The 26,487-nt window shown below is 41.4% G+C and overlaps 1 protein-coding gene across 1 annotated transcript in view; it reads left to right on the top strand.

Moving 5' to 3' along the window:
- The window catches only part of PLCB1 (phospholipase C beta 1), a 405,965-nt gene that overhangs the window by 93,185 nt on the left and 286,293 nt on the right, over positions 1-26,487 (top strand). Inside the window, exon 3 of the mRNA XM_075147729.1 lies at positions 20,886-20,954. Within this exon, the coding sequence (XP_075003830.1) occupies positions 20,886-20,954 (69 nt within the window). The remainder of the gene's footprint in view (positions 1-20,885; positions 20,955-26,487) is intronic.

The raw sequence follows: 26,487 nt of genomic DNA, 5'->3' as shown, positions 1-26,487 counted from the left end.
ACCTTCATCCAAAACATTTGAATTTTTTTTTAACAATTAATACCTTAAAAATTTTTAATGTTATTTAGGGTTTTTTTTCCTGTTGATGTTTGTTTGGGATTTTTCACCAGAGAAGAAGTTCTGGGAGTAGGTAACCAATGTTCTGACAACCACTTATGCCCCTGTCTCTTCCCTGGGCTCTTCTGCTTCCTCCTTGTCCTCGCTTGTCCCCCAGTCCAGAATTGTTCCCAAATCAGGAGTGACTTTGCCTTTGAAGGCACGCAAAGCCGTTCCTGCAGTGCTGTGCAGAGTGTGTGTAACAGCACCATCCTGTCACTAGCACACCAGCAAGTTGCTCAGAGCAAATACACCAAGAAGGCAGAGGAAGGTTCCCATGCGCTTCCCCCCCTCCCTGTGAATGAGGTCTGGGATGTTATTTGCAACAACTCTGCTTAAAACATGGGCTTACGGGACTCCAATTATGTTGTGGTTTTTTTCCTAAGCCAGATCTGTGATGTCGGTTCTGTGCTGCACGGTGGTAGAAGTGGGATTTTGCAAGTGCAGTCCAGGCAGCTGCCTGTCGCTATAGATTAGGAAAACAAAGGAAGGTACTGAGGTACTGAAAGAAACATGAAAAAAGGGTCTCGAGCCCACATAGAGGTTTTTTAGTGCTAGCTTGCCATATATTTTCTGCTTAGAAAGGTATGTTGCAGAAGTGCTCTTAGGAATGTAATTTCATACTGACTGGTATTATTTTTCTCCTGTATCTTGCATCTGCATCACTTACTAAATGAACTTTGAATAATTATATGGTGAAGTCCTCTCTGGACTTGACAATTAGACAGAGATACTGCAGCAGAAACACACACACACACACACACAAAAGCATAATTGTAAATAATGGATATTGACTGGATCTGCCAAAAGTTGCAATAAAAAGTCTTGCCTTAGGTCAATTGTTCCTGGCATGTAGATGAAAAAAGGAATCAGCAGTGTGCAGTAGAATTTGAGCTGCTGTACATCAACATGTGCCAGCTAGGCTTTTTTTTTCCTTCTATTTTTTCCCTTCATGGAGCTCATATCTATCCCAAAGGTAGAGACAAGCTATTGAAAGCATTCAAACACCACAGATCACAGCCAGCACTTCTGCATGCCATAGAAGTCCTGGTTGCCTAACAGAGAAAATTTTATTATCCTTCCCCCCCCCCTTTTTTTTTTTAAATAATACAGTGTGATGTAATATGGGTAACCAAGCTAACACTTGCTGTTCATCCTTTTATTGAAAATCAGTACTTTACTGACTGTTGTTGAATGAGGCTCATAGGTCGCCCAGAAGGTTACATATGAATAGAGTAACCAGCCGCAGTAAGGAAAGGATTTCTCCCGGATGGACCTTTCCTTTATCAAATTCTGTGCTAGCTGGGGTAGGGGCACTTCCCCCTTGGCATCTCCGTAACACTGTGTGGCCCCGCAGCCAGTCCTTTTCCGTGACAACTGCAGCTCAAAGACCTGAGTGCTCTCAGCTGCTTGCTGGGGCTGAATTACAACGTGAAATCAGGTGGTTTTCTAATGAGAAGCAATCCTGTTATTTCTTAAATAGGAATCGGCCTTTGGCTTCTGCTCAAACTCTTGATGTAGTCAAAGGAGAACACAACATCAAGGAGTCTCACCGACTGTGCAGACTGTGCTGTGGATTAAGGCTATCATGATCTAGAGGAGGTTTTGCAATTGTTTATGCCAGTCCTTGGAGAATGTGTGAAATGGAGATCGCGGTCTGATTTATATATATAATTTCTGTGATGTATTTCTGTGATGCTGCAGAGCTAATTATGGATGACTATAAATATGCTATTGGGAACCTTTTAAACATTTATTTTAGCGCTCTTGAGGAAGCCAGTCCTAAGTTTAGTAGACTGTGGTGAATTATTGACCTAACAAATTATAACCATGGACTACAATACGATATTGACATTACGGATTGTACTGTCGTCTTTAGAAGTCATTACAGAATTTAATTCGGGGCATGCTGAACTTTGAGATTTACACTGGATGGGATATTGACTCCATAATATATGAGACGTATGTTAACCTGCCTGCATAGTAGACAGTTGTTAAAATGTCTTCCATAAAAGCCACGGAAATGACATAATAAATTCAAATCACATTTTTTTTCCATCTCCTTGTGCTCAGGGAGCTGTAAATGCAGATGTATGAAGGCCTATGGTGAGTGGCAGTTACTACCATAATTCTTAGAAATAAATCCATTTTCCTACCAGGTATCGGAAATAAGGTTTCTTTTTTTTTTTTCTGTTCGTATAACCTCTGGCATTCTGGAAAGATCTAATTTTGAGGTTGGAAGAGAAGAGAAACAGGGACTTGCTACATACGCATATAAAGGGAGAAGTCATGATTCTGCAGGCCCATAGGACACATTTCATTATCAAATGCATCATTGGTTCCCGGACTTGTAACCAGAGAAAGGCGTGGGCTGGGCTGCGTTTCTTTTCACAGCCTCTGAAGCTGTCCAAAGGTTTGGGGTGTTGCGGTGAGTCCCAGCAGTAGTGAACTGAGGAGCACAGTGCAAGCACTCAAATGTACAGTCAATAGCGTGTGCCGTGTATGGCAGCGTTCGAGATGCACTTCCCTCATCAGCACGTGCCGCTCATGTACAGGGCACGCGTTGATGTTTTATACAGGATAGCGCAGGAGGAACCACTGCATCTGCTCCTCAAGTGAAACCATTTTTGCAGCAGCTGCCGAATGCAGAAACATGCCAAGACAGTCCTGGGGAGGATTTCTGTATTCCAGGGAAACTATGTAGCCAGAGTAAATGGTCATTCTCTGGCTATTTCCAAAGTTTTCCTTTTAAATCCACTCAGGAAGCGAGTCTTTCCTGCTCCCTCACACTGCCTGCCATTTAGTCTGCCTCTGACGGAACAAGAAACCCCTTCAGAAACCAAATTGATCTGGCAGTAGAGGATGTTGAGAAATACTCAAGACATCAAAAGACGATGTGCGGATTCCTGTCCCTATATGGCAAGTATAGAAAAAACAAAGACATGCCTCCAATATTTCTGAAATGAATAGAGTCAATATGCCCAGCCTGTAGTTTTATTTAACTCTGAATTTTGGAGGGGGGAAAACTATATACCATAAATGGAATAATAATATTACATTATTTAGGCTTTTGCTCGATAATGGATCATTGAAAATCTTCTGAGAATCAGAGGTGAGCAATAATTTATGAGATGATCAAATGTAGATAGTATATCCGGGGCAATAAAAGTCTAGAACAGTTGATTTATTTGGTGAAGGTTAGACATACTACTGAAATATTGATAGGATCTTTCTGAAGCACAAATTAGTTCATTAAACTAATAACAAAAATTATTCAAAATAATGAAAAAAAATTAAAATACCATTCCTAGTGGTGCTATAACAGCTCTGTGGTTTTAAACATTTGGGCTTTCATAACACCTGATGATCTGTATTCCTCCTTCGGGGCCATAATGACAAAGGTACGCTGGACTGTGTAAAACAGACTGCTGAAGAGTTCTGCCATCTTGGGCACGTACTTGTTCAAGAAATTAATCTCATGTTTAATCTGGTTTGATACTGTATCTTAATTTGGTTTGCTGCTGCAATAATTGGCTAAGGTTTGTTTATCCATAAGGATAGTTGCAATTGTAGTTTGAGGGTAATTTGAAGTTTAATAGAAAACCCTAACTCCTTCATCTTTTTAATTGGCCACGTTATTCTGTTCTCCTTTAATTGAGATGGTAAATAATCCCTTTGAAGAGACTGAGACTACTGAGAGAGATTAAGCCTCTACCAACCTGAATAAAAACTTATTTTAAAGAACAGATAAACACCGTTAGAATTTAAGAAGCCTTTCTGTATTGAAAAAGGTAAATTCTGATCTGGACTGACATGTAAAGCCAGATATTCGAAGAAATTAAAGCTGTTTCTGCAAATTTTTGTGGATTTGCTTTAGGAAAGGAAACTGGCATGCCATTACCTCTTCGTATACGCACAGTTCAAGAACTGTTGATAGGCAGATTAGTGTTTAGAGTCAGGTTTGGAAGATCCTGGAGATTATAATCCAGACTGAAAAAGGAGTATAAAGTTTTGCAACATCATGTATCTGCATGGGGGATTTTCTTTGTTACAGAAGAGGCAAGTTTCGTAACAGGATTACATGTAGAAGATGTGGAAGAAAGAGGGTCACAAGTCCCTCTGTTTTTTGTTTGTTTGTTTTTAAGACAATTGCTACATTTATAGCAAAGCTCATAAAACTCTTCATACATGGGAACAATATCAGAAGACAGTAAGAGCCATGTTTATGTTAGGAAGTTTTTTAAGTTGGGGTTTAGGGCGTATCAGCTGGTGCCATCAAAGAGTCAGGGCCAAAATGTCTTTTTTAAATTGGCCTTTGTGCTAGCTAATTGCTCTGCAAAAGCTCTGCAGTGAAATTTAGAGTTGCACAAACTTCTGTAATATTAGTCATTGGCTTGAGTAAATGAATAAGATTACTTAACACTTCATACATAATGGGAAAAACTCTTCTGTGGCAGCAAAGACTTGGATTCCCTTAGTTGTATGGACTAATACTTCCAGGTCTGGTCCAGTGAGGCCAAAACCAGGGTTACTGGAAAGCAGCTGTTTCACATACCCAACGATCCTGTCACAGTTTCTGCACATTTTGTGTTTGTCCGTTATTAAGTAAAACATGTTCACTGCGGTCACCCTTGACCCTTCTGTGAGAAGCTTTGTGGATTTGCCACCGGTGGTTTCATTTAAAACACCCTGCAAAAAATAAGGGAACATGGTGAAATGTGGCCGTACTTACTAGGGTTTGCTCATCAGTACCTGGGGAAAGATCCTGAGAACCTGAGAGCCTGTTTGGTTTAATTCGGTAAAGTATTTTTCATTGAATACACATGAAAGCCAGGAGATACATGCCTAAAATCTTGTGTCCCTCTCCACATCACACTCCATGTATAATCTTGTAATTCCTGTACAGGAGCTTGGATTTCAAATAATAATAAAAAAAATCGCCAAATACAACCCTAAACATCACAATTGTCATCATAAAGCTGCTAGAGTTGACCACAAAACATACAAATATGACCTTCTAGCAAGTTCCTGTTTATTTGCTCTCTCCCCCGCCATGCATCTTTAACGGGCTTAGCTGTCAGACAGTTTCTAATTTTGAGTATCTTGTGTCATCATCCCTACTGTCCTGATTTACAGCCAGCCTGGCTATGTGTTATGGGAGAGATTTTCAAGGGTGACCAAGCTCCAATTAAAATCTCATCAGTAAAATGCCTGATCTGATGTGTGCACGGATTAAAATCACGGTAGGGGATTTCACTAACCCTAGCTTCTACCCAAATGGCGTTCTCTTTGTTCTCCTAAATAGATTTGTCTGCTTTCATTGTTGGTTTTCAAACTACCATTTTTCTGGGGAAAAAAAAAACCATTGTGCTTACTGATTTTCCTCTGTTTACTTTCCATAACTTCAGAAGTTTCTTTGAAGATGTTGACAAAAATAGCTGTTTCTCAATCCACGTAATTACTGAAAAAGCATCAATTTTCTAAGTCTGGCAGGCTTTTTTTCTTCTAACTAGCATGCTTTTACCCATTAATAGCGCTTTGTGGTGTTATTCTGGAGGCTGCCTAGTCTGCTTTGAATGACATGCTAATTCTGACTCTTGATTCTTCACAATAATTTTATTATACGTGAAATTTCATTTAGAAAGAAATGAGACACTTGTTAAAAAATTACTTCGACTGCAAAGTCAACCACTTAAAAGTTAGGAAATGCTAGAATAAACTTTATTTTAGTTTCCTCGTGCATTTTGAGAATAATAATATGAACATATATTCCCCTTCAGGTTTTTATATTCCTTATGTGCAAATTGAGAATTTCTTATGTTCTAGTTTGTTCAAACTTGGCTGTATTTTCACGGGTCTGGTAGAAAGTGAACTTGTTTGACCATTAAAATCCAGAGGTATTTCTCCAAGCAGGAAGGCATTAGTTCTTCCCACAAGAAGTAGTTGATATTTTTGAGCATGCCTAAAACATATTTTCCAGACCATTTTGGCTTATATTAATCTCCTTTGGACAGATGTGCCTTATTTCAGAAATGGCAGCTTCATTTGAGGAAATTGGTAAAATCACCCTGGCTGCTACTTTAAGAATAAAAACAGCCAACCCACTCCAGGCCAGGCAATCATCCAGCATGATTATTTCATGCTGAATGGTTAAAGTTTGGCAAAGAAATAGATCCAGGTTATATAATGGAGAGCGCTGGACAAGTGCACGCAGGGATACAGTTTTCCTGATAATATGAAATATGAACGGATTCAAACTAGTGTGCCTGGGAGTTTAAACGCTCTTCAGGGTTGCAGGTTGGTTGTGCCCGTGGAAACTGCCCTCAAGATGTTTCAAAAATCAGAGATTGTCGTATTGTGCTGTACGTGGCTTGGGCATCTCAGTCATACAGATCCACAAAGAATGTGGATCCTAATCTTCTGTTGCAGTACCCTGTCAGGATTGAGCCCTTTGATACTTTCTTCAAGATGTGTTTCGGTCACCTTCAAGAAGACAAACCCTCTTTTGAAAAGCCAAGATGTATTAGTGTGCTGCTGCTGGGGGAAAGGTACTTAGAATAATTATGCTCCAGAGAACAGAATTGAGAACGTTTGTGGGGGAGAGACCAGAAGATTGCAGTAAAACTAACTGCTAAATAAGGAAACATCATCAGACAACAGGGCTAACCTTGGGTTTGCTGCTTTGCATTTAACTCCGCATACTGGAACAAAATATAAACAGGAAAGAGCAAAGAGTGCCCTGATAGGAGAGAAATTGTCTTTTTTGTGTGTGTGCTGTCAACAAGTGGAGACAAGTCACAGATAGCAAAAAACCTCTTGTAATAGCCCTCAAACTGTTAGATTGAGGCAAAGAAACAAATGCAAAATTACGAGTGTGTTACAACACGACTGAGTGTAATGCTGAACACAGCCAACGCTTAGCACGTTTAAGGTGTAGGCTGAAGTGAGTCCCTATTAAGAAAAGTGCGTTCTTCAGTTTGATTAAAGATCAAGTGGGATCGAGTGCACCCTCAGCCAGTTTGCAGACGACACCAAGCTGAGTGGTGCGGTTGACATGCCTGAGAGACGGGATGCCATCCAGAGGGACTTGGACAAGCTCAAGAAGTGGGCCCGTGTGAAAGTCTGGAGGTTCAACAAGGTGAAGTGCAGGGTCCTGCACCTGGGTCGGGGTGACCCCCGGTTTCAGTACAGGCTGGGGGATGAAGGGATTGAGAGCAGCCCGGATGAGAAGGACTTGGGGGTACTGGTGGACGAAAAGCTGGACATGAGCCGACAATGTGCGCTCGCAGCCCAGAAGGCCAACCGTATTCTGGGCTGCATCAAAAAAAGTGTGGCCAGCAGGCTGAGGGAGGTGATTCTGCCCCTCTGCTCTGCTCTGGTGAGACCCCACCTGCAGTGCTGCGTCCAGCTCTGGAGCCCTCAGCGCAAGACAGACGTGGACCTGTTGGAGCGGGTCCAGAGGAGGGCCACAAAAATGATCAGGGAGGTGGAACGCCTCTCCTGCGAAGAAAGGCTGAGAGAGCTGGGGTTGTTCAGCCTGGAGAAGAGAAGGCTCCGGGGAGACCTTATTGCGGCCTTTCAGTACTTAAAGGGGGCTTATAAGAAAGATGGGGGCAAACTTTTTAGCAGGGCCTGTTGCGACAGGACAAGGGGGAATGGTTTTAAACTAAAAGAGGGTAGATTTAGACTAGATATAAGGAAGAAATTTTTTACAATGAGGGTGGTGAAACACTGGCACAGGTTGCCCAGAGAGGTGGTAGATGCCCCATCCCTGAAACATTCGAGGTCAGGCTGGACAGGGCTCTGAGCAACCTGATCTAGTTGAAGATGTCCCTGCCCACAGCAGGAGGGTTGGACTAGCTGACCTTTAAAGGTCCCTTCCAACCCAAACTATTCTATGATTCTATAAGAAGACCTAATCATACATCTGTCTAAGTGTCACCAAGTTTTTTTCTGAATTATGACTTGGTTATGTTTTGTGTGTGTGCCTTTCATGCTCAGAGCAGCTGGCTCCTGCGGGATAGAAGAGCTGATAATTGAGGCTTGAGTGTGGTGTAGGGTAAAATATTTTGGGAAACGTGGCTTGGCAAGAACTCAAGGTCTTCCAACAAGTTGCCATTGACTTCATCTCTATTGTGTTTGCAGAATGACCCATATTTCCTTATTCAGTGTAAACTCTAATTTCAAGCACAGCTGCCAAGACTAGAAGAATTTGAGGCATGCACATGCAAATACCTTAATAAAAATAATTTCCCAGATTTATCTAGAGATTTATAAAATAATAATGAATAATGTTATGCATTCAGATTAATAGTAGATGAATGTAAATTAAGTCTTTAGAGATTCACCTAATGATTCTGATCTGGGGATTCTCTTTTTTTTTGCTTTGATTTTTAAAATGCACTTAACCATAAACCCTGGGAGCATGCAAAAATAATAATGATTACAGCTTATACAAAATAAATTAGCAAGAAATTCTTACTCCCCTCTAATTAATTCCCTAATAAATACCGAACAAATAACTATGTCCTAAACTCACTTATATTTACAAGGTAAGCAGCAAATGGAGGTAATAAGGGAAATCAAAATATGGCAACAGCAGGTGAAGTGAAATGGGCTGGAGGATGGAGGGAGCGTTTCTCCAACAAGAAGAATCGTTTATCTGCCGGCGCAGCAGAGGGAGGAGAATGTGGCCACTGAGAGTTGCTGCCGAGTTACTGCACTAGGAAGGATGTACATTTGAAAAAGCAAAATATGATTTACCTAATGACAAGCTAATGCTTTCTTATGCTTATATTGTGCGCTCACCTGAATGATTCTCATTTGTTTGGCTGTAGGTGGACATCTTCAGCTGGTATTGTTTGTGTACTTCGTCCTCCTTGAAAGGAGCAAACTGTCAAGGATCCGTCCGGGAAAGGCTTTTCTTTCTGTGCATGCAACCTCTGCTGCTTTTTTCTGATGTTGATATAAAGAGCCTGGAAGTATAAAACTTCTTTGGCATAAACCTCCACTGAAATTCTTGGAGTATCAAGACCTACAAAAGACACAACTTATGAATTAGTATTTAGAGAATTACTGTCTTGCCTGTCCCGTGGTAGCTTTATAGATAAAGCTGTATGGTGGTTGGAATGGTGAGAAGTCAAGGATTTAGCTGTAAATAAATATGATTCCTTTAAGTCTATACTGTAGGAAAAGATTTTCTGTGTTAGTTCTATGTTTTTTGGATAGTGTTTAGTGCATGTATTATTTTCATATTCAGAAACATGTCAAACTCTATTTTGAAAGTGATTTTTTGCTTTCAGTATCTAAAGAAGAATAGTCCTAATTTTGCCCATGCTTATTAGAATCTATATAGCTCAGTTCTTATTTCTAGATTGAATAGCTCCTCTTCCTCTCAACTGATTATACAATGCATATATTTATAGACAATAATCATACCCCTCTTAGCCTTCCTTTCGCTGTTCTGTGGAAGCTGAGCTCTTTTAGTCTTCTCTAGTAAGAGCATACTCCCCATTCTGTGGTCGCTTTTGAAACCCTCTCTATACCTCCTTCAAGTTAAACTCACCTCTGAGTACTGGTGACCAGAGTTTTGGATGATGTGTCAATTCTGGCTCATGTAATTAATCAAAATTCAGGCAGAGAAAATCTTCAAAGGTTCCTGTGCCAAGAAAAAAATTTATCAGCCTAGCTAGATATGATCTGGCTGGCGAGCTCATGTGGTCTCTTGTTTTTTTTTTGTTTTACCTTCACATTATTATACTCCTTTCATCATCTGATCTAAAGCTTTGCCTATCAGCCTAATGCGCCTACAGATGCTGGGGTCATTTCCCCTCCTTTCCATTTTCTAAAACGTAGAGGTTGTTTTAGGTTTTCTTCAGTCTCCAGGTCTGGTATGGATTAGATGTAAGACCAGGATGATTTATTTAAAAGCCCAGTGAGCAATCTGCACTGTTTAATAACAAATATGCTGGCAAAATAACTGATCCCAAGAGATTTTTGTGTCTTGGGGAGAAATCTTGTCAACAAGTCTTTTGGTGCTGTTTCAGCTTTAAATACATTTAAAAACCTTGCACCCTAAAAACATGGAGTGCCTTTATTTACAAAGGTCAATTTGTGAGTTTTCAGCTATTGTCTTTAGTGCTTAAGCATCATGTTATAGCTGGAGTCTCCAGTTGGAAGTGTGCCTGGACTGTGGATTTTCCAGTTAAGTAACACACGCCAGGGCCTTAGCTAGAGGAGTTGGCAGGAATATACACTGTGCTTCTGCGCAGTTTTCAGTTTTTAGCCTTTTACCTTATCCCTCCATGGAAGTCACAGGCGTGTAAGTAGGGCATGTATTGCTATGTTGAGCCTTAACCTTAAAACTCCTTGTGCTATGTAGGGAGCAGAGCAATTCCAAATTCCTAATCTCCCACTTTTGTTAAATTTACATGTATGAAAAGGATTTATTGTTTTAATATAAAGCAGTCAAAAGCTCTGGGCTTTTCTAAAAACATATTCAAAGCTATAAATGTGTTGCTATTCTTTTAGATGCATCAAACTTATGCTGCATGAATAGGAAAGGACTTTTATAGAAGTTCAAAGGACTTGATCTTGTTCAATCTTGGAAAAATCTTCTGTTCGTCAACAGGAGATTTGCCTGAGGAGGAGCTGCAACGTCAGGTGTGGTGGTAGAGCGGTGCGGGGCAGTAGGCAGGAGTTGTACAGTGGCTCTTCTACCTGAGATGAAAGTCTCTGCTCCAGGTGTTCACTATTTGGGGCACTCTGCTGAAAATAATACACTTTACTTACTTCAAAAGAAAAAAAATAACACTGGTCTATGTAATCTGTGATCCCTTGTCAGCGTGAAATAATGACACTGGAACATCACCCCCAAAATATGATATGGCCCTTTCTGGGAAGGTGTGTAATCATCATAATCACACATGATTATGACTTTTGGTATGAAAAGAGAAGTTTCTTAATAGAAATACTGCTTTTTTTATCTGCTGCTTAAAACTTCAATTCACTGTACTTTTCCCTGTGACTCTAAAGCTAAAAATTGCCAGGTTATTCTCAGTTATGTGAATAAAAATCAGTCAAGTATCATCATGAAGGCTGCCTACAATATGCTTTGTATTTTCTTCTGAAGCAGGTCCTCCTCCAGCTCTTTCCTCTTTTGAATATGGCTGCACTTCATCAGTTCTCCTTTTCCTCCTGTTGTTACTCAGTTGTGTGAGTGGGACGAGCAGATCCATGAGAGCGATTTTAGCAGAACCAAACCAATTCCGATCTCTACGTTTGAGGTGCTTGTGTCCATGCAACTCCTCCTGCCAGCTGCAAGAAAACCAAGTTGTTTGGATGAGAGACTTCTGGTTTTGAGCTGCGGGTGTGCTTGCAGTGCCCTGAACTTGCGAGAAAAGCTCCTGTTAGTGCGGCTTCTGAAGGAGTCCCCAATGAGCTTCTCAAAACATTTAAAACAAGAAAGTAGCCATACAGCTGGTCCACAGCTGACTGGCCATGGCCATAGCACGCTCTAAAGGGGAACTAAGTGACCAGGGACCCATTTCTAGCTCTGCCAGGGATTGATTTCTCACTTGGTTTATGGCACATTGCTTAGAACCAGACTTGTCGGTGCACCGATTTCTCCAAAAATCGTCAGGTTCCTGTTGTTGTAAAGCTTCTAACTCTCATGTAACAAGTTTGTATGCAACTCTGTCTCTGCAGGGCACACTGCCTTTCCTGGAAAGGTAGAGCGCCAGTAGCTAGAGTTCGATGCAAAGGCAGCAGCATGGTAAGGAGACTGCACGCTAATTGGTGTGGGACTAAGATATGGAGATTCTTTTCCAAATTTGCCACTGTTTTCTTCTGTGCTGCTGGAGATGACTCCACATACCTATTTCTCATTTCATCCACTCATTGTCCTGTGTATTTAGGCTGTAACATCTTAGGGTTGTGGCTTGTTTTTGTCGAGTATTACTGATACTCCAACGAACAAGGGAAGTAATTTTTTTTAATCTACCAAGCTGAGCTTATACCCGATCAAGCACTGGTGACTTTGGACTACAACTGCAGCTTCAGACATGGCTGAAGAGGGGGCAGACTAAAGTTTTATCTGTTGTTATAGAAATTTCTGTTTTTCCAGTGCATTACTTTTAAAATCTGAGATGATCATAACACACTGACTTTTGGTGTGTCCTTCACCTGTTTGTGCTGGTCAGTTTGCTGTGATGAAGGCAGGTAGCAAATCTTTACCTCTGCGTATTCTTCTGCTTCCCAACTATTTCTTTGCGCTAAGACTTGCATTGTGAAATGTATGCAGCAGTTTCTAGACTGCTTAGCCACAGTGTCTGTAAATCCAAGTAAATGAAATTTTCCTTAATGAAGCAGCAAAGAACTATATGCATAGATGCAGACAACTTGTTTTGCTTTCATTATTAAAAGGGTACTTAGCATGAAAATTCCTTCTCATTTTTTTTTCCTAATAGCCCAGTGTTTAATATAAACTGCAGACTATTTTCCCTGTACTAGAAAATGTTGCTGTTCCTATGTCTCCAGGGATACATTGAGAGACTGAGCATTATTAAGATAGCAAAAACTTTTCAGTTTGTGGCTTACTCTTCTATAGAAGTGCTTGCTATAAGGGCCTTTCAGTAGGGATGTCATGTAACTTGGCACTTCAAGAAGAACTTGCAAGCAAAGAAACCTTGCAAAGTATTTGGAGCTTATTCCCAGAGCAGTTGTCAAATCATAAATACTAGTTCTTGCTTTGCAGGTGCTGAGGTCCTCTGACTCTTTTTGAGTTAAGAACAGTTAATGACCACTCAGATGAAGCTTAGCTCAAGTTCAAATTTTGGGTTGTAAGAAGTCATTCTGTTCAAGTGACTTTTGAAAAATTTCCATGCCCTGTGATACCAAACTGCTTGAAATTGCTTGCTTGGAGAAGATCATCCACCATTCATTTACAGCTGATTGTAGTTGTGGTCACCTCACCAGGTGCTTTAACCAGGAGTGCTGGGAGAGCCACCTGGGGAGCCAGGAATAACGGGGTCCCAAGTGGATCACTCCCCTCCTTGTCTAATGGACCATATTTATTTACTCACAGAAAGCGAAACAGGAGAGGCTTAGGAAGCAGGCCAGGGAGCTTCTCTGGAGAGGGCTGCCTGGGAATTCACTGGGCAGGTGGGAAGGCGGGGGTCAAAGCTGTACTCTGAACAGGACAAAGCACTAACCTTAACCATTCACTTGCCTGAATCTGCCAGCATTTACTGGCCAAAAAGGCCAAAGAGCTTGAAAATAAGTGATTTTGAGTGAAGTAGTGGAGGCAGCAAAATGTTTTCTGTCTCTGTTGCCCCTTAGGAACAGCTGTGCCTCTTGCTCTTTTTTTCATTTTGGGTGCCAGGGTGGTGGATTTGTTTTGGGCTTTGGATTTTGTAATAGATGTTCAGAAGGCAAAGAATTCAGGAATCACTTTAACCACTTTAAGTTTGGACACAGAAAAAGTTTTAATAACCCTTTGGTAAGCCAATAGCTAATCTAGAAATACGTGTTCAGTTTAACCTGAGTATTTGTTCCATTATTTGAAAGCCTTGCAATTGCTTCTTCATAACCTCTGTGAGGAGAGCATCACCTGCAAGCAGCTAGAAGAGATCTGGTTGCTTCGGGCAGGTTGGCGAGCTACAGCATTAATATAATCATCTTCAATGGCTTGTTAAAAAGAGAAGGTGGGAAAGTAATAAAATATTTTGAACTTGTGAAGAAACAACTTTATGCAGAAAAAGACACTGCTATTGTCAGGCAGAGTTTTACCATTGACTTCAGGGTGTACGTGCTACTGTGCTGCTTGCTTATTGACACAGCAGATGATTTTGATGCCTGATAATTGAATTGTGTGCTGCCAGGAGGAAACACGGAGGCAGTTTCTTCAGGGACTGTCTCTCTCGAGTGGGATGCAGTTTATGATTTATGTAACGGGACTTTCAGGGGAACACAGTGCTACCTGAGCTCAGCTCCCATTAATGTCATTGACAACCTTGCTATTTCTTCTTGTAGCTGTCGATGCAGGTTTCTGTTAAATCAACCTCACCAGTCCTCCACAGTTTTCCTTTGGGATGAGGAGACAAATCGCTGTGTTTCATTCAATTTGTTCTTAATGATATTTCATTCAATTTATTCTTAATGATAATGGGGAAAAATAGATACGGTTTTAACGGGGGGATTATATACAACATCCCCTAGCTGTGAAAGCACCCTTTCTAAATTAGCGCTGAATGTTCATTCTCACTGCAGAGAATGTCAGTCCTGGAGTAATCTGAGGGTGGCTGATTGATCAGCACGCTGTCAAAATCTCTGAAACCTGAATGAGGTATATTCTGTAAATGGTTTGCTGAGTTTGCATATATATTTACTCTGAATCTATAGGGCCAGATACTTCTTTAGCATAACTTGTAATTGTTCCTGATCAGATTCAAATGTTGATCTTAATATTTTCTTTCTAACATGTTGTAAGAAAATTAGTCACTTGAGTTTTTATTTTAAATAACACTTTTTAAATGCAGAATAAAAATAAAAGTAACCTAGAACTGCATAAATTTTTTGCTTCAAGAAATATTCAGTGCTTTCATGTTCAGAAAATGTTAAAATGGAGTCTTTCTATGTTAAAGAAACATTTCATTATGATTAACTATTCCCAATAGATTCCCAAACGTTTGAAGTTTGTTTCAGCAAAATGGCCTTTTCCCTTTGACAACTTTCACCAGATGTTGCCATCCAGTAGCACTAAATCATGCTTGTTTACAAAACTGGCTTAGTTTTTCAAAGTTTATTTTGCCAGCACTGCATCAGACAAACTTTGAAGGCAGTGTTGTGTCTTCTATTAGATCGACTGGTTATATTTAAAAGAATTAGATAAGCTTTCGGGCACACAGTTTCCTCTTCAGATTTGAAATTAGAAGCAGCACATTTCAAAGCTAAGTGGAAAATGAGTTTTTAGAGTTTAATTAGTTGTGCATCAGTTAGACCGTATCCCTAAACGGCAACGGCTACAGCAACATGACCGTGAGAACGGCGCTCCACAGTTGCTGGCAGCGTGCAGCGACACTTCATACAATGGGAAAAAAGAACATCTGACCAGAAGGGATGTGGAAATGGAGGTTGAGCAAACATAGGTCAGAGCAATATACGACTACTCAGCCACAGTGAGTACTCAGAGCAGAGTGGAATTATTTTTGTTAGGCATATAAGTAAAGTAATTGGATATCTGGACCAACTAACGCGTGCAGCTGTTGTAATGCACACCCACTTTTGCTACGTCTCCTTGACATAGTTTTTGTGAAATTCTGTAGGACGTTTGATCCCGCTCTCAGCCCGCCGTGCTGCTGATGGCTCTTCAGCAGAGCTCTCCAGCGGGATCGATAAGGAATTCTGCTTTGTAGCTGGGGTTACGTCACGAGCAAGTTCCCAAGACACTGTGATTCACTTGGCATCATTTTGGGCAGTTTAAAATAGGAGTGAGCCAGATCCTCAGCTGGTATAAATTGGTGTTACTATATTAAATTCAGACGGGCCTAATTATAAGTGCTAAAGCAGTCACTGAGGATTGCACAATCTATTGCTTTTGTGAGTGTGTGCTCACCCATAAAAGTGAGATTGCACAATCTAACCCTATATGAATGCGTCTCTGTCTCAGCTGCTAATTGAAAACAAACATGGTAGGATTAATAATTCACTTCTCCAGAATTTCTGTATTATAAATTACTGGGGGGATCTACCAGTTGCATTAAGAGATGTTACTCTATTGCAAGATTAATAAGTCCCAACAGCAATGACTGGAGGTCTCTAAACAGGGAAAAGTTGGGCTTGCTGAGGTTTTTGAGTGTTGGTGTTTTTTTTTCTTTCCCAGTTGCTGTGGCTTTCGTGCCTCATGCAGCACAGAGTGCAGTTTCCAAGCCTTCAGGGAGGAAGTCAGTAGCAAAACTCCTGTTGACTGAAGCAGAGGAGGGTTTGGGCTGTTTTGCTGCAGAGGAAATGGGGCATTTTTCTCTCCAGTCCTTAAGTGTTTATTTTCCCTTTACACAAGCCTGTCCACATTTTGCAATAGGGAAATAGGAAATTGTCTTTTCTCTCATTTCAAGGAAGTTGCTCTCTGTCCTCTTAATTAGTTGTTTGAAAGATGAAAGCAAGTGCCCAGGGCTCAGGGAATTCCAGGAGGTTTGGTATTTTTGAACCAAAGAACTTCTAAGAAATGGCACATTATGAATTCTGATTTATCTAAACCCTGCTGAATGCTGCCTTCAGAGGCACTTACATGGATGTATAACCTGCTCTCATCTACTTAATTTAGAGCATAGGCCATAGCATCTATCAGGCTATTGCTTCTGCTGACCTGAACATACATATAAAATGTATTTATGGAACCTGGACCATTCCTTTCTGATATCGGAAGGTGGTTGAAACTTTGGACTTTATTTTCCTGTGGTTTCCGTAATTACCACCTAGGAGAGACACCCCCCCCCCCAATTTAATGGTGTTGTAAAATAGGAATATAAAGGAATATAGGGATAGGATTATAAAACCTGCTTTCTATGTCAGAGAGGTAGCACAGCAAAGAACTAACTGCAGCAGGGCCATAAGATGGATGTTCAGGGGTCAACCTTTCCTACAGCCATGCCAGCTGGTCTTGTCAAAGTAGCCCCACAAAACTCCGCTCTTCCCTGTTCTTCTTAGAATATCCTTGCTAGGTCTTGGGTCCTCAGGCCATCACATTTTCTGCAAGTGGCTTGAAAGTAGTAGTCAAAACTCCAAAACAACCCTATACCTCCTCATCCTCCTCTATCTGGGAGTATGCAGACCTGAGTAGGGTTGTTCAGGTCCCTTGTACTGTCCTTGGGGGTGCTGGTCATTGCCTTTTCCTCTTCTGTGTCTCTTTCTAATGTGTGTTATTTCATTTAAAAGGGTCTTTTTATGTTTGTGTTATGGGAGGTCTAGTTGCACTTTTGTAAGTGAATAAATGATTAATTCTGTTTGTTCTTTTTTTTTTTTTAAAAAGCTAAAATGCCAGACCAATCCGACCAAAAAAACTTCTGAAACTCACTCTGTGTGTGGCTCAGCATCTTTGTTTAAGATCCATTTTTCTTCAGCATCTTTCATTTCTCTCATGTGTTTGCTGTTAAAGCCTTTATTTTTAGTGCTTGCCAGTCCTTTCAGTCAGCAAAATCTTATTTTTACAACATGCTCTGCATGTGCTCGTAGCTTCTGTAGAACATTTCACAGTGGGCTGGAGACTGCTTTAGGGCGCGAGGATTATTTGTTGTGGTAAATATAACCCCTGGCCTCTCACCCCAAAGGGCATGTTCATGTCTGATAACAGCAAACCTGGGCACGTTCACCCTTGCTGAGTGCGTGGTCTGTAAATCTGAAGTGCCGTTGTCTCCGTGCTTGGCTCTGCACGTTTGCCCTGCGTGGTTTCTGCTGATGGACTTTCAGCCTGTGTCTGCCCTGCCTTGGCTTCCCTTTGCTCGATGTTCATGGAATATGCTGGCTCTTTTCTCTCTGATTTTATATATATAAAAAAAATGTTTTTTTATTTATATCTATTTATATATATAAAATTGTTTTTTTCTGTGTTGAGCAGCAAGTTTGCCTTCCACTGCTGATATATCCCAGGAGGTAACGTGATGTAATTGGCACTGTCATGTTTCACAGGAGCAACTTCAGAGAGTAACAGAGTCATTCCCTTCTCAACACTTCTTTAAAAGAAAAGGGAGGGAGAACAAATTCTGTTTTAATTGACAAATAATTGGTGGCATCTGCACGAGCACTAGGAGTATCATGCTGCATTTTGAGATGCAAATGTGGCATAGACTAGATTGCAGAAGAAGTAAAATATGTGGAGACATATTTGCACTACTCCAACATCACTGGGACTCGAGACATAAACTCCACTGAGAGAGGAATGATATGAATGTGGGAATGTTATTGTAAAACTGAGGGACAGATCTGTGGCTGGTACGAATCAGCATTGTTTTTTTACCATTGCAACCATTTCCCCTTGGTGAGGAGCTGGCCCCATCCAGGCCTGGAGACAAGTCACGTTGGGAGATGGTGCTCGCTGTCCTCTGCAATTTTTAGATATTCCTTACGCAGTTGTCTCATTGAATAGTGAGAGATTACCCAGACTTTGGTGCATTAAGGGCTTTTCTGCACTCAGTATTGAGCTTTGCCCTAACTCCTGGTGGCAGCTGTGCTCATGTCAGGCAGGGTAAGGATCAATGTAGTTTAGATCTGGAAGTAAGATCACCTTCAAGCTGGACCTGAATGTTGGGTTCACAAACCATCAGGTGCTCCTGAGCCTGAACAGGGACAGCTGTAGACAAGCTTCTATGCGCAGCGATGTGCTGGTTTTAACTGGGGTAGAGTCAATTTTTTTCATAATAGCTTGTATGGGGCTATGTTTTGGTTTTGTGCTGGAAACAGTGCTGATAATACGGGGATGTTTTCGTTACTGCTGAGCAGTGCTTACAGAGCCCCACCCCACCAGCGAGGAGGCTGGGGGTGCACAAGGAGTTGGGAGGGGACACAGCTGGGACAGCTGACCCCAACTGACCAAAGGGATATCCCATACCATATGACGTCATGCTCAGCACATAAACCTGGGGGAAGAAGGAGGAAGGGGGGGGATGTTCGGAGTGATAGCGTTTGTCTTCCTAAGTAACGGTTAGGCATGATGGAGCCTTGCTTTCCTGGAGATGGCTGCACACCTGCCTGCTGATGGGAAGGAGTGAATTAATTCCTTGTTTGGCTTTGCTTGCGCATGCGACCTGTTAAATTGTCTTTATCTCAACCTGTGAGTTTTCTCTCTTTTACCCTTCCGATTCTCTCCCCCATCCCAGCGGGGGCAGTGAGCGAGCGGCTGTGTGGGTCTTAGTAGCCAGCTGGGGTTAAACCATGACAAGCAATCAGCCATCCAGTGAGAGGCTGCAGTGCTGTCGGAAGAGTGCCTGTGTCCGTATGCCTTGTGTATTGGTGTAGTTTGGGTGATTTCCTAAAGGGGTTTACAAAATATCACCTTTTGCAACCCTGCCTATACTTCTTTCTAATCCCTTCAAGTTTTGATACCCTTGTCCTCTTTCAGGCAAGTAAGAGCAAAAATAAAGATCTCCAAAGTCCAAGTTACCCCTAAACAGGCTAGGTGAAGAGGAAAAAAAATGCTCATGCAAGTTCAGCAGGTACTATAATGGAAGAGAATTGGGATAGATGTGGGGGACTGTGATGAGGGGAATGTGATGAATGTAGGGTCTCCTGAAAATTTGGTGGTAGAGCTTATGTCTTAGTAGACAATAGAAGTCTACAAAAGCTGTGTAGGAGTGGGCCCTTAAAATGGAAGAGAAATAAGGACACAAAGTAACATGTCCATGAGAAAGTACTTTTTTTCTTTTCTCCTTGGAATTAAAAAAAAAATAGTAGTGGCTTTGTCCAGCACAGAGATTTCAAATTCTCTGCACAGTATTTGCAATTACTACTGGAAGGCTGAAATGCATTGAACTGGTGTAGCTCTAATTGCAGTGTGGTCACACTCCTGCTGAAGTACTTTTAAACTATATTTAGTATGTAATTGAGCCATGCTAACATGGGCTATTAGTCCAAATGCTAGTGTAAATGAGGCGGACAGTATTAAGATGTGCTTTAAGATTGTCAAGTAATGCTAAATCAGGTCAGATGTTCTCGCTGTGTCTCGCAGGACAGTTGGTGTCGCTCATCACAAAACGTGTAATGCCGCATGGATGTGCGTGCTTGCGAGGGAGCCGGCAGCTAGGAATTGCGCTGCTCCGGTCTCCAGCATCCCTCCTCCTTCCAAACGCTCCCTGCCCATAAATGTTAAGGCATTCAAGAAAGAACCAACATGGCAACATCCCAAAATGCCCTGTCACAGGATGAGATTGGGAAAAATGATGTTGGCTGAATTTGCTGCGTGTTTGGAGAGGTGAACGCTCCGTGCTGATCCCGGAGCGGTGGGTGCACCCCGCCTGGGCTGGCACTGGCAGGCACACCCAGGGCACCGTGGGCTCGGCTCAGCCCTCATCATTCCCATGCTGCCAGGCACCGGCAGGGAGGGTGGAGACCCAAGAGGTTATCAGTGAAAGAAGATTCTTCGTGTTACACGTGTGTAGGGGAGGACAGGAATTTGCCTAAAAGAAGCTGTCATCACATGCCAGTTTTGTTCCAAGTACGGCATGTGTTGTATAACCCACAACTCGAGAGTAATGTATGAACTATGAAATGCTTGTCAAAAGTACATGGTTTTTATTGAGCAGTAGTCACTAAAATTGTTGGAATCTGTTATCGTTGTAGGCATAACACTTCTTGAGTTTGATGGGCACTTTTCAAAATGTTCTGGCAATAATAAAGTAGGTTTTCTATTGCAGAGGCTGGGTTTTCTGTTTGTAACATCGCCTTTTTCACACTGTGACTAGCATCAAAATGCTAAAACTGTATTAAAAAGAAAAAAAAAGCACAGCAGCTGGTATTTAGTGATCCAGGAAATAAGCTTGACTCATATGGCTTCTATATATTCTATATATCATAGGAGACCTGCACATTTTTAAGGAAACCAAGTTATGTGTCTAAGGTCTTAGTATTGCTGTTAGAATAGCTGAAGTGCAACAGAGCACTTCTTGAAACTGTTCTCAGTTTGGACAGGCGTCATTGCAAACAGGCAAACCCCTGACAGATGTGAGAAGCGGGGCACTGTTAACACAACGAGGCTTTTTGGCTAATGTAATAATTATCTGTGTTGCAATTTTTTCTTCTAGGAGACTGAGCTGCTAGATATCAGCCTTGTCAAAGATGCCAGATGTGGAAAACATGCCAGAGCTCCCAAGGTAGGAATTTTTGCTGTGTGCTTACATGTTACATTGATGACCTAGATAAAATAGAATGGGAATTGTATGCAAGAATTTAAAAAAAAAAGTTCCCTTAGCTAATAAGAAGTATTTTGTCTTTTCTCCATTTAACACGGTTTCTGATGAGAAGCGTTACGATCGTTGAGCTGTTGTCATTTGATTCTGTATGTAAAATGCTGACGGAAGCTCTGCTGGCAGTGAGGGAACAAAAATCCTGGTTTGTCAAGGTAAACTTACGCATGTTCTTGGCTTCCCTGATGGCAAGGAGCTGATAGTTTTTTAGGTCCGTGTTGCATTTTGTGCTGCCTGTTTCCCTCTTTCAGTGCCTCTTGAGGCCAGAAAGAAGTTTGTTTTTTTTTTTAAACTGTCATCAGAGAGGTCAGGATATCAGCTCCCTTAGGTTTGCTCTGATGTATTGCATACTCATTTGTTGTCTCTAAAGACCGTAGCTTGTAGATATATGTTCTCTCCGGTGTTTTTGTTTGGGCAGACACTACACATCAGAGAATAAACCAAAGCACTCAGCTCTGGAAGCAAGATAGTGCCTCAGGGAATCACAGGAGTGATAGGAAAAAAGGAAATCTCCTTAGGGGCCTGAAAGTATGGCCTTGCTGCCGCTTAGCCGCGGTTGAACTGGTGGGGTTGAAGCAGCCCAAAGGAATGCTTCTACCCTTGTCTCAGGGGAGGAAAATGGCTGGGTCTGGATGGCCACGGCTTCCCTGGAGCCTCCCGTTGGGCTCCCTCTTCCTTGCACCCAGCCCTGGGTCAGGGCACAGCCCCACGAGCTCCTCAGCCCCTTGAGGGTAGGCATTAGAAATGGAAAAGGTTGTTTCTTTGTGCCAGAATGTGATTGTAGTTATCTCTGATCAGACTATTCAAATTTGGTTTTCAAAGCTTTCCGTGTAGTGCTGGCAGCATTTTAAAGGCTGAGTTATAATTGAAATGCAACAGAAGTACTTTATGACATCCACATTAATACCAAATGAGTTCACCATGATTAATGATTCTATGATGAATAGCAATAAAGTATTAACAATGGCTAGAACATTATTTTAAAATGCTACCCGCTTTACAGAGGACATTCATGTTCCTCAAACAAAATGTTTTTAGCTAAAATTTATGCATAGCTATTGCCTTGGTGACTTTTATTTATTATGTTACATAAAGCCTGTTTTTGTTACAACATGTTATGGGTTTGACAGCAGTGGCATTAAATGAAGGGTATGAGAAAATCCTGGCTTTTAGGGTGGTGAAATGCACCACCTGTATGAATGAGCTTGCTTTTTGTCATTGATTTGTGTGTGGGCAGAATGAAAACAGCACCTGGGTTGGCTGTTGATGGCATCTTGCAAATGGTGTGAAACAAAACGCTCATTTTGGGGCCAGTCGTGTCAGTTTTGCTTTGAGCCCTGTTGTGGGGCTGAGCAAAGGAGTGTTGACTGCAGGTGAGCGAGCGTTACAGAAGCCCTATTTGTGTCACATCCACAGAAGATCTAAAACTCATAGCAGCAGGATGGCTTGGCTCCAAGTCAAGCAATAGCAGCTTGTGATTGCATGGAGGTTTTTAGTAAAAATCCTGGTATATTGGCTTAAGAGAGCAGCATCACATATGCATGATCCTTGCCAAAGTTCCCACCTTTTCAGAGGGTCTTTTCCACAGCTCTGCTTCCAGGTGGGAGCAACCCTTGCTCTCAGGTGAGCATAAATAAAAAACCATGGTTAGGGGTAGTTCCTGTGTGGGAAAGCAAGCTTCCTTCATGTGGCGTGCAAAGAAGTCATTCATAATCTGATTGTTGCACGGTAAAAGCGTGATGCACATGATGATTATGTTGTGATGATGAGTCTGAGCTGTATCCAGCAGAATGGCTCTGCTGTGGTTTACTGGTACCTGTAGAGCCTTTGCCCTGTATGTTATACAGCCTATATGGTATAAGCCACAGACACGGAATGGAGTTTAGCTGCCTCAGCAACAAATGCTTCTTACTGCCGTGGTACCACTTAAGACAGGTTTATCGGCTATCCCAGAACTTAATCTCTCATGATCTGGTGGGATCATCACTGACTCGTTGACTTAGGAACTTGCTTCCTGTAGTAGCCTTGCCAGGTGGAAAGGACAACATGCTGTTATGCATTGATGCATCTTTCACTGTAAAACAAGAGATTTAGGTGATTTTCTCTTTATTCCCCTGCCACCCCTCCCATTGCCTTGTCTTGGACAATTTTTATACTGCATTAGGGGACTTCTGCCAGTTTATGCAAATTTTTAAATCTATTTTGAGAATTCTAAGAGTGGATTTCATCTGTGGGTTGTCATTACAAACTTAAGAAGTGAATGGGAATCTTTAAACCTCGTTTAGTGTATTTCTGATCTACTACTTTTTGATAGAAATAAGTTCATCTTTAATAAGCCTTGACTTTTCTATTAAATAAAAAAAAAGGTAATTAATTTTTATTTTTATAGTAAACTAAATTTCAGTGTCATTTACAACACCCATAGTAAGCTACCGGAACCTGTTAGGTGTGCTGCTATAGAAGACCATCAGTAAGTAATGATTTTAGAGGGCTATAAGCAGTCATAGTTACCAAAAAACTCTTTCTTCCCCATCACCACCTGGACTACACACTTGTTTCCTATATGCTGCCATATCCACCAGTGGGGATGTTTCTTTGGTAGCTTAATTAATCTGCCAAGCTCTTGGTCTTTTTAATGGCTAGAAACAGAGCCTGTTCTCATGCTGCATTCAGTCTACCTTCTGCACAACCATCAGTATTCTCAATTTCTGAAAAAGAGGGAGAAACAGAAAGGGTTTTTCAGTTAGTTTGTCCTTCAGCCTTATTGGCTGACATTCGCTTTTCACAATATTTTTCCGTAAGTCCAGACATATATATTTTGTGATTGTTCTTGCATGTTTGTTGTTGCATCTTCTAGTCATTATCATAAGGAAAAAAAAAAAAGCTTTTTCATTCTGGAGAAGTTTTCATTGATGAAGGATAAACAGCCAAATGCTTTGTTTTTATTTAGAAGGCATTGTACTCTCTTTGTTTTATTCTATTTCACCGTGTCCCTAAATTTGTTGAAGATGTGTTAACATCTTGCTCCAGTAATTAAGTCCAAGCTATGGATTGTCTTCTGTAATGCTTTGGCTAAGTAGGCATAGTCTGTGCTCTGGAGAAAGGTAGTATTAGGCATGCTCATGTTTTATATTACTCTCTAGGCCATAGCGTGTGTAAAAAAGGGTAACAGTAGACTCCAAAAATGGGATACATAAATACACTTACGCTACCGTACACTGTTCATAAGCTCAGAGCTTTTTCTTCCTGGGTTTCTCATCCAGGAGGTCTGGTTCCTTTCTCCATTCCCTATTATGTTTGGCCTCAAAAGTTCCTTTGAAGATACAAAAGTGCAGCTCTCATCCTACAGTCATCACATCAAGATAGCATGAGGAATGAGCTGAGATCTCCCTAAAGTTAGAATGTTAGCACTACGTTGCAGCTGTGCAGGTGGTCAGCTCTGCTTGGCACTTTGAGTGCAAAACCACTTCTCCTTCTCCAGCTTCTCGTTTGTGATGATTGTTAGCATCTCTTGAAACCTCTCTCCTGTTCTTCCCGTGTCCTGGAGACTTAAGAGCAGAGCACCAATGCTATTCCTGGCCATGACAGCAGTGTATGGGAGTAGCTCAGAAAGGCGTCTGTAAAAGAAAGACCTTCCTGAGCAGACCTCAGGAGTAGTTACCCAGAAGACCTGACTGAAACTACATAGAGTAGCCCAGCACTACACCACATCCTAGAGCCAAGGTCATAATCTTATCAGCTGATGGTAGTTATTATCTGTGCTCTCACACTTCGGGGTACTGTAATGAATTTGTGGCTGCCCCTGAGAAGTGCTGTTACCGTGTGGATGATGTGAAGCCTAGAGCCTCACCTCAGCTCCTCTGGGTATAAGAGTGGCTTTGTGTTTATCCTTCTAGGAAACTCAAAACTTGTTTTCATCCATGGCAGAGTCCACCAATTCTTCCAAATGGTGCTCAAGGCTGGGATGACAAGACAAATTCAGGAGACTTGCACAAGTCTCTCTCCTACTTTGGATGCCTAATGGCACCCAAAGGGAATCTGTAGATTTAGGGGGTTATGTTGACCCTGTGGGTCTCTGGCAGAGTGTCAGAATAGTTTTACAGCAGAGGAAGTGGGGCACAAAGATGAAAGGTTAGATCAGTCAGAGTGTTCAGGCATCTGAAAATAAGCCTGTATGTTTTTCATAGGAACTTCGGTTTCTAATGATGTAGAAGGGAGATCTTTATTGGGTACCAAAACACTCGATGCTTGGGAGATGAGAAGATCGTCCTCTGACCCAAAATCAGTAAGTAGTATATTCAAATGAGCCCTAAATGACCCCTGTTACTAAGAAGCTTCAGCATCATCTTTTTCCACATTGTCAGGGATGAGTCCTTCTGTCTTCAGCTGCTATTTTCAGAAACGATAACCGTTTTTCCGTCTCAATGCAATATACATGCAAAGGCTTATTCTTTGAAATAAGGGCAAATCTCAGGCAGCACAGGGCACTGCAGCAGATCTCTAAATGAGAAAAAAAATGAAAGTAATGTTCTGAAGAGAACAAGAAAAGACTTATTAACTGTGTATGTTAGGAAAAAGTGCCTGAATTCAAAATACAATGAAATTTATACAGAAGTGAGGGAATTATAAGATGATTATCAGGACTTTGCCTTTCTAGTAAGCATTAGAATCATTTAGGAAGGGAGCAAGAGAAATTTTAAGAACAGGAGATTAATATGCAGTTCATTTTTTCCTTCAGAAGACGTGACTGCCCATAAATTCAGCGCAGCCTTTTTGAAGTGTGGCGTGCCTTTTCTCACAGCTTTCAGGGACTCAGGGCTGCCACCAGCGTCGGAAAGGGTGCAGCGCGTCAGGATGCTCAGGGCTCACACTGTATTTTGAAATGCTGAAGGAATGTGAAAATCATTAGTTGCGATGAAGCAATTATTTATTTCCTTTTATTCACACGTTACCTGGTAGCACCCTCTCGAGCTTTGTTTTGATGTGCAGACTAACAAAGAGAAGTCTTTTCCCTTGTAATGTTTAGCGATGAGGTCTGCAAAATAAAATAACACAACGAGCAGTGAAGACAAACACACGCTTTTGTACAATGAGGCATAGAAATAGCTCTGAATATTCACATACCTTCTGTGAAGCGTGGAAGTGCCACTAAAAGCGTGTCCGTGTTCTTAAAAGGGAGACGTACCTAAAAATGTCACGCAGCAGTAAATACTGGTGAAAGGTTAGGTAGTGAAAATTTGGCAGCTGCAAGCATGCTCGCAGGACTAGGGAAGTCCCGCTTTTTACCATCTTGTATTTACTTTAGCCAATAACAGTTTCTATGGAAACTAAAATCTTAATGCAACTGTCTAAGTGTTTTTAGTAGCAAGAAGAAATATCAGGATGAGTTGGCAGGAATAAGGAAATAACCCCATGGCAAATGTTCGTATTGAAAACTTTT

This window comes from Calonectris borealis, chromosome 3 (assembly GCF_964195595.1).
Source record: "Calonectris borealis chromosome 3, bCalBor7.hap1.2, whole genome shotgun sequence".
Classification (NCBI taxonomy): domain Eukaryota; kingdom Metazoa; phylum Chordata; class Aves; order Procellariiformes; family Procellariidae; genus Calonectris; species Calonectris borealis.
Note: the sequence above shows the minus strand (reverse complement) of the source record. Positions and strands in the feature narration are given on the sequence as shown.